We start from the raw sequence: 8,660 nt of genomic DNA, 5'->3' as shown, positions 1-8,660 counted from the left end.
CCAACGCAGTCATTGTTAGCAATTTGCAATTGGCCATGAGAGTGGATCTATGTGAAGAAGTACCACAATTGCTTGAGGAGGACAGGCACTTATTAATGAAGTTCGATGAGCGCAGGAGGTAGGGCCATAGTAGCTGAACAACAAGGCAGACCAAATACGTCGAGGGGAGTCCTGCTGTAGGCCGCAACATAACTTGTTAGCTACTTATAATGAGACATGAGAGGGGAGCCTTTTTTTTTTCCCCCCCCCCAAAAAAAATTCAAAAAAATGGGAGGACGGGGGCGGGAATCGGGCGCAAAGAAGGGGGGGGGGGGGGGGGAGCGGAAAGAAGAAGGAGGGAAGGGAGAAGGGAAAGAGAAAGGGAAAACAACAAGGGAACAAGAAGGATATCAACGCTATCATACAAAGAGCTCAAGTGTAACGTTGTTTTTCGCCCATAGAGGACCCACGCACCTTTTAATTTAATTCGCCAGCTTGACCTTAGTGACGAGCTGCCAGAGGTGGTAGTAGAAGAGACTACCATATAAGAGGAAGAGAGAGAATAATTGCTGGGGCTGAACTGATCACCTAGCAACAGGAAAGGGGATATTTCTTCGGACAAGATAGAAAGAGACAGTGAGATCACATAAAGTGAGAGAACGGCAGACATTCTTGATGCTGGAAAAGAATTTCGCTATCGAGGTATGAAGTACACTAGGAGAGAAACAGAGGGGAGCAAAAAGACCGGAAAATACTAGGAGGACACTGAAGACGAGAAGACGAGAAGAGAGGAAGAGGATATGGGAAGAGGAGACGAGAAGTGAAGTTGGGAGGAGACGAGAAGCGAAGTTAGGAGGAGACGAGAAGTGAAGTTGGGAGGAGACGATGGGAGGAGAAGATGGGAGGAGAAGAAGGGATGAGAAGATGGGAAGAGAAGACGAGAGATCACTTCAGATGGGAGATATGGAGTGGGGTAAATGGGATGCTGGAAAGATAAGAGAGGAATAGAGGAAGGAGAGATGCCTAGGTAGAGAGGAGCCCCAGGTTGAGCTTGGAAGGAATAGTAGTTGAACCAGCATCTGAAGGGAAGCAGCAATTCGATATGGCACCTAGTGATATGCTACTAAAAGTGTCTGGGAAGGTGTGGAGGGATTCCTATAAAAGCAAGTTTGGAATGGCGATCTAGAACTCTCTACTAACAGTTACGCCTTCCTCCGCGTTGCCCCAATATCGTGCGATTGGTGTTAGATACACTTACGTTCGTCCTCAAGAAGGAAACCGGAGGATGGAATCGGCGGCTCTAGACCACGGACATCTCCTACTACAACCATTTAGGAAGAGGACAAAGACCATATTTACTTTCATCCAAGGCTAAGGTTCGAGAGATTGTGGAAACTAAGACCGGAGTCCTGCAGAGGAGATCGAAGGGTAGGGCAGCAAGGGCACCCTTGATCTAGATGTTTTGACCTGTGCGCCTTCCTATGTAGATTGCAGGAATAATTCCCCAGTTCTTGCATGTGAAACTTCTCTAGAGATTCATGCTTCCGCACATTGATCCTAGAAGAGCAGAGCTTAAATGAAAAGGGAAGGTAGGGAGCAATGAGGTCTTGAGCTGTCAAAGGTTCTCCGGAAGGTGCTATTGAGAAGGGTGTGGGATTAAACCAACGTGTCGAAGGTATCGCATTTCTCGAGTCTTGAGCTGACTCCTCTTACATTCACATGTACGAAGCAAGTGGAGAAAATTGCGGAAAGCTTGGGGAGGGTTCCGTGAAGTAGAGCCCTTCTTTTTGAAGTAGAACAAGTTTACTTCCTGGCGCCAAGCCCTCTCCTCAGCTGCTTATTCCTGATTTCGTTCGAATTTTGGTAGTATGAGCCTGCAACTTATCGAAGCCAGGATTGGGGTCGGTAATCTTGTCACAGACCACTTAGATAGCCCTTGATCAGATTCGTCTTGTGGTTCCAGAGTCAATACAGAACTGTGCCACGAATTATCAGCAGCTTGCCCGCACCTCACTCAGCTCTTGTGAGCTGCCAGACCATCAGCGGGCTAGCCTAATCGTGGGCCCTCTGGCTTTGGATACCAAATTGTAGAGAGAAAAGGGAAGACAAGTTGCGCAAGGCTGACCCATTGAATACGGCAGATTCCGCCGGATGCGTTAGGGAGTCCCTTTAGCTTAAGCTACAGCGAAAATGGACAACGACTTCGGAGTCTGGGACAGTTTCCGGCGTGCGGAGCCTCCAGGATTGATGCTCGGTGTCACAAGAATAAAACTAGCGAAAATGGATTCGCTTAAGCATTGGGGAAGACAGTGGAGACTGGACTCCTGCCCTATACAAGATGAACCTCCTTAGGTCACGCAGCCGAAACTCGAGATACATGTTGCGAACGGATTCCTCAGCCCTGAAAACGTGTGAGAGCAAGCTCGTTGATGAAGAAAGGGGGGTGCTATCTAACGGAGGAAACATACTTAGAGGGAGGTGTAAGAATCATTAAAGAAAGGAAGAGGTAAGGGTGCCTTCGATACATCGTGCTTGTTTCGAGTAGTCTTCTACGGACCGCTTCCAAGTCGGCGCAGGATAGTAAATATGGAGTTCTCTGCAGTTTCAAAGTACCCACGACAACAAGACATGAAGTCGATAATGATCAATTGATGATGATTTCCGAGGTGCTTGGCGAGGCAAAACTTTGGCCTGTTGAAGAGGAAGCGACGTGACCTATGACGTCATCCCAACCCACTAGAAGGGCCTATTGACAACTCGAGGGTGTGGGAACGGACGTTGTTGAAACCCGGGCCGCCAACAGAAGGCGCTGTTTCCGCAGACCGATGACTTCACACTACTTAATAGTAGAACGCCAATTGCTAGAGACCATGGCAATGTGTAAGGTTCAATTAGTACATTTGTATTTCGCTAAACCTCGAAAGGAGATCTGGGGTGGTGACTTAAACTACGGAGTATGTCGGCTCTAATATCCCGTTGCTGCAGGCTGCTGGCCTGGTGGTGCCGCGCTCAAGCCCCGGAGTGGTCTCTCACTGTCCAATTGTCGCCGGATCGTATTAGCTAACGCCACAACCAGTCAGCATCAAGTCCCCAGGCATGTTCCTTGTTCACTCGTGAAATCGCAGATTGCTTCCTGCGGTTATTCTAGACCTCCTCTTTCCTTCGCCGACACTTGTCCACTTCCAGTCTTTGAAGTTCATGGATGCTAGACGAACGTCGTCTCGTGGTAACCTGAAATATGATACGCTTGCACCTTGACCTTCCTAAGGTGTAATAGGCGAGCGCAGAGTCGTATACAATCCGGAACCCCCCGTCCATTCACTTCCTGATCGGGCAACGTACATATTAACCACACCAGAGCGAAACCATGACATCCATCCGCTCATCGGAGAACAACATTGGCGACGCTTTGGCCTGGCTGCTGTCCAACGGGGCTGACATCCACGAGTCAGAGGCACTGCAAGAGTTTCTGTGCTCGCGACACCCATCGCATCATATCTGGTGTGTCTGCGAAAATGTACGAAGTATCTATGTGCAATTGTGAGTGTGTGTGTGACCGCCTCTGGCCCGGATTGGACATTAACCTCCTCACGATAATGTGTGACTTGATGATGCAGAAGGATGGGGTAGAACGCTTCGAACAGACCAGACTCTCCCAGCCAGAGTGCATATCTTGACAGTGCCATTACCCAGAGACGTTGAGCGACGCTGCCCGCACAGCGACGCCTCGAAAAAGCTAGCATGAAGGGGTTGATGATTGTGGCGAAGATGCCAAACGCCATTTTACTTGAATAAATACAGGTTAATCGAGTCGTTCGATATTCGAGACTAGTTCATCGCAGGAGGAGGTCAAACATGGGCCCTGACACGCTGGTAGCACGTTGGTGACACGCCGGGCTGGGCTGCACTGCACACTAGTGTTCAGGAAGATCGTGGTGCCAACCATCTGGCTGTGTCTTTCGCTCTTGATTGATCAATCAATCAATGCTCGATGTTACTTCGGGCATCCCTCCAATTGCACTTGGCAGAGCGCGCTAACCCCCTAGCACGAGGACGCCCCCCACCAGTGACCACCACCACCAATACCACTACATTTCGCATTTTGCATTGATTGTTCCCAAGCCCCCACGAACTCGCGGACTATACTGTTCAAATAATATCTATCGTTGACCACGCCAAGTCTTCCAAGTCCTCCAAGTCCCCCGTGGTCGACTCTTAAAACACTTAGCCGCAAGAAGCGAGTCGACTCTTGCGTCGTCTGCCGCAGAACACATCTCCGGCAAATCTTCCCACGGCTATTTGGTGCACCACACTCCTTCGTCCATCAATTCCTTCTCTTCTCCCAAGACGATCCCTCCCAACCCCTTGGGCTTCTTTTTTCTCCCCTCCCCCATGGAGTCTTAAGCTCCTGGAGTCAAGCAAGGTGGCGCGATCTGAATCTAGGCCGGTCCCGACTAGGATAGGACAATGTTTTCCTCACTGCTTCGCCGAAAGCAGCAGACGCCTAGTCGTCGCGTCCACGATCGAGATCGAAGTGACCCCCTTTCCAAGCCTCATCCGCTGTCAGCGTCGCCAGGACCAGCAAGTCGGTCGTATCAAGGAGCCAGACACGCCACTGCCGACTTTACAGAGGTCGACGATGACGATGACGACGATTCAATCGGAGGTGATGGGCTTGGTCCCTACCAGCTTGATCCGATCGACGAGGATGGCCCCCATCAACCCCCCATCCTGCCACTATTCTCGGCAAGCTATCTTGGTAAGGCGGCGATTTTTCAGTAGTCCCCATACAAAAAAAAGCAATTTTATCCTCATCGAAAATGTTACATGCCATTGACACATTCGGATTTTGCCTAGACTCGTTGCCAATTTATTCTATAACCCACGCGATTCGAATCATCATCCAGGCGCGAACCGAGACGACCCTCTCCTGGGACCAGCTGCGGTCCCCGCAAGTCTCGCAGTTTCTTATCAAGCCCATGCAACAGCTGATTCGAACACACCATTTTTCCAGGGCCACCGTATACTGTCTAATGGCAAACTGTTTGCAGTTTTCCAAGGAGGGTCAAATGTATCCTGGTAATGCTGGCACGAGTAGTACTCGCGCCAAAGTGTGCGAGCTTCTTGCCCTTAAGCTGCTAAAGGAGTATACCACCCGGGAGCTTATCGATGTCTTGTCGTACGATTTCTACCCACTCCAAGGCATGCCAGGGATTCCACCGCCCAGTAACTCGGGACTGAAACGAGCAGACAGCCGATTGGGGTTCAGAGCCGCTGCCGGTCGAACGTCCGCTCTCGAGGTAGCAATCCGTGCCTCTGCGAAGCATTTCCTGGCCCATCCCCTCGTGGTTCAGCACCTGGAAGCTATTTGGAACGGTGCAATCAGCTTCTATTCCGCTGCTGATAGTCTGCACCGAGAAGTGCGCCCAGCCTCAGCTTTTGCTGGGCCCAAGAGACAGCCCAGCAAACCTGGTGTTCGGACCCCTTTACTGGGTAGTCAGTCATCCAGGGACGACCGGAAGGATACTGCTGCTGTAGGAAGAAGGACAGTGACACTCTACGACCCGCGTCAGGCTTCTCTTTTCAAACTCTCCCGGCTCCGTGTTCCCCGGTATCGGTTCTTCCTCTCCACCTTATCCCTGGCTGTATTGATTGGTTTGTTCCTTGCCGTGCTTTCCGCCAGGTCTACCCGGATTACTACCCTGGAGCTTATATTCTGGTTTTGGAGTGCCGGCTTCATGCTCGACGAACTCGTCGGGTTCAACGAGCAGGGCTTCTCCCTCTACATTATGAGCTTCTGGAACATCTTTGATCTAGGCATCTTGATACTGCTCATCATCTACTACTGCATGCGTGGATATGGCGTTTTCCTTGTAGATCCGCACCACTGGAACCAGATGGCGTATGATGTTCTCGCCGCGAATGCAATCCTGCTACTTCCCCGGATCTTCAGCGTTCTCGACCATTACCCATATTTTTCCCAGCTTCTTATTGCCTTCCGTCTTATGGCTCTGGATCTCGCGGCCGTAACCGTCCTTGTCTTGATTTCATGCAGCGGGTTTTTTGTCTTCTTCACAATGTCGCAGGACAATAGTGATCCGGCCGATGTAGCCTATTCCATTTTCCAGATTCTGATGGGCTTTACACCAGCCGCCTGGCAAGTGTAAGTGAAGTCTAACATACACTCCATCCTGACAAGTATAACCGAGACACCTCAGAATTGGGTAGAACATGACTGACATCAAGGTTTCGCATCCGCACAGATGGCCGACATACAATTGGCTTGCCAAGGCGCTGATGGTTCTCTTCCTAATCATCTCTCATTTCGTGGTCGTGTAAGTCCTCTTTTTCCCCCGCCCTCATGTCGCTGAATGAGCGGTAAACTAACTTGGCAATAACAGTACAATTCTCATCACCGTCCTAACAAATTCGTTCATGGCTATCGCCTCGAATGCCACAGAGGAGCACCAGTAAGCACTCCCGCTGTGGCCGAGACTCGCCCCATTGTTTCACGCATTTTGCCGGTAAGCTAACAAGACCTGTAGATTCTTATTCGCCATCAACACGATATCCATGGTTAAAAATGACGCGCTCTTTTCCTACGTTGCGCCGACCAACATATTTGCGTGGTTGCTCATGCCACTTAGGTACTTCATGCCTCTAAAGCACTTTGTGTGGTTGAACCGGCTCGTCATCAAGGCCACACATTTCCCCCTCTTGTTCTGCATCTTCTTCTACGAAAGGTATTGGCTCGCGTCCTCGATGTTTGAACCCACGGATTTGGTGGAAAACCCAGGCCGTAGTCGACCGAGGACCATCTCCTTCGCTGATCCGGCGAGTCGCACTGCCGTGTTCAGCCCTAACCTTCGGGTTCGTGAAGAGTCCCTGGTTGGGTTCCAAAAGGACCATGCCTTGGAAGAGGTATTTCGTAGAGCCCCGGGCCTCAACACTTTGCGAAGTCAAAGAAGAAATGAACGGCGAAAGACACAGAACGCCATCCGGAATTGGATGGATCAGCATGATGAGGCCGGGACTTCCCCAGTTAACTGGCCGACTCTGGACAGCAACAATCGTGGATCGGAATGGGCAAGACGATTCAGCCTGGGTCGTGACCGACCACATAGGCTGCGGCAGGTTTCGGACGTTAGGTCTGCCGCCAGCGACCCTGCCGATCTGATCTCTAACAGTGGTATGGGAACATTCCCTCGTCTTACCTCGAGATCGAGACTACAACCTTTACCTTCTGAATTACGAGATCTCACCGACGCCGATGGTGACGACGAACTGGTGACAAATGACGAAGAAGAAGAAGACAATGTTACTAACACTAACACGGGTGGGAATCACGAAGATGATCCGACTGGGTCGATGGAGGAGGATGATGATGACGAGGACTACTTCACGACGCCGATGGCGAGCAAGTTCCACACAGCAGCGCCCTCTTCGTTTGAGTCGTCAAGCCAGAAATCAGCAGGGAAATCGCCGCGGTCGGCAAAACCCAGGCGCGGCTTGCATTCGCGGACACTTTCGACAAATACGATTCTGTACGACCCGCAAGATCCTCGACTGGCCCGCAGTTCATCATCAGCCGACATGGACAAGTCGCCATTGACACGTCAGGCATTTAACCGAAACTTGGACTTCGATAGTCCTCCTCCAGCCGAGACGCGGTCTCCACGGCGGACCCTCTACATGACGCCACGATCACGCCCAACAGTGACACAGAGGCCCTCCGCGGTAACCCCTCGTTCGATTCCACGAATCGCAGATCCGATCTCGCGTCTGACGCAGGCACGCCGACTTTCTTCCATCGACACGGGACCGGGGTCAGAAAGCACGAACTTGCTGGGCAACGACGCTAACATCGAGGTACCGTCGAGTTTCCAAACGCAAATGGCGATGGCGATGATGAAGCAAGGTGGGGCAGCAGCCGCCGACGCAGCAGATCGGGATCGAATGGGAAGGTTGATGCTGGCGCGGATGAAGACTCTAGAGGAGAGCTTTGCGGATGTTGTGAAGGAGATGAGGGAATTTAAGAGCAGCTCCACGGCCCCGCCGACGAGGAGAAATTCAGCAAGCGAGGGTGGCGGTGGACGGAACGCCGTGGCTATGATTGAGGTCGCCGGCAAGGATAGGAGACGAAAGGCCAAATCCACATACGGCGCCCGGAAAAGGGTGGTTGTGGCCTCGACGGCAGCACGACGGCCGTTCACCAGTGGCAGTGCGAGAGCGGAGAACTCGGCGAAAGACAAAGGAAAAGGAAAGGCGGTAGCTGTCGCTTCTGAATCCTCGGAGGAAGGCGACGCTGAGGAGAGCTTCACCGAGGATCACTTCACGAGGAGGGGAAGCTCGTTCTAGGTCGGGTCGGCATGGTGGATGCCGTATTGTTTCTATTAGTGCGCCAAGGCGGAAGGGCCTGGTTTGGCCCCCTCCTCTTCTTTTCGGCATCTCATTTGACATTACTAGTTTGGACACAAAGTCATTTTGTTTTTGGCAGCGAGAGAGAGAGAGAGAGAGAGAGAGAGAGAGAGAGAGAGATTCATCCACGGGCGCATTGGTGGGCGTTTTTGGAGGCTTTCTGTATCTGGTCTGTTATGGGCCATGTGTGTGTACCTGAGCATCTGTTTTTGCAGTACCCATTGTTTGTTGGGATGGGAGGCTATAGTCATGCACTTTCCCGG

The 8,660-nt window shown here is 51.4% G+C and overlaps 1 protein-coding gene across 1 annotated transcript; it reads left to right on the top strand.

The window, feature by feature from the left end:
- Positions 1 to 4,446: 4,446 nt before the first annotated feature.
- SAPIO_CDS7511 (uncharacterized protein) lies at positions 4,447 to 8,337 on the top strand (the record flags this gene model as incomplete). The annotated part of the gene is made up of 5 exons (XM_016789360.1): positions 4,447 to 4,738; positions 4,837 to 6,142; positions 6,243 to 6,314; positions 6,381 to 6,449; positions 6,525 to 8,337. The coding sequence occupies 5 exons, from the start codon at positions 4,447 to 4,449 to the stop codon at positions 8,335 to 8,337; spliced, it is 3,552 nt and encodes a 1,183-aa protein (XP_016641187.1).
- Between the last annotated feature and the right edge of the window lie 323 nt (positions 8,338 to 8,660).

Source organism: Scedosporium apiospermum (assembly GCF_000732125.1).
Source record: "Scedosporium apiospermum strain IHEM 14462 chromosome Unknown SEQ_SAPIO_0110, whole genome shotgun sequence".
Lineage (NCBI taxonomy): Eukaryota > Fungi > Ascomycota > Sordariomycetes > Microascales > Microascaceae > Scedosporium > Scedosporium apiospermum.
The sequence above is the reverse complement of the archived record's forward strand: the minus strand, read 5'-3'. Positions and strand labels throughout refer to the sequence as shown.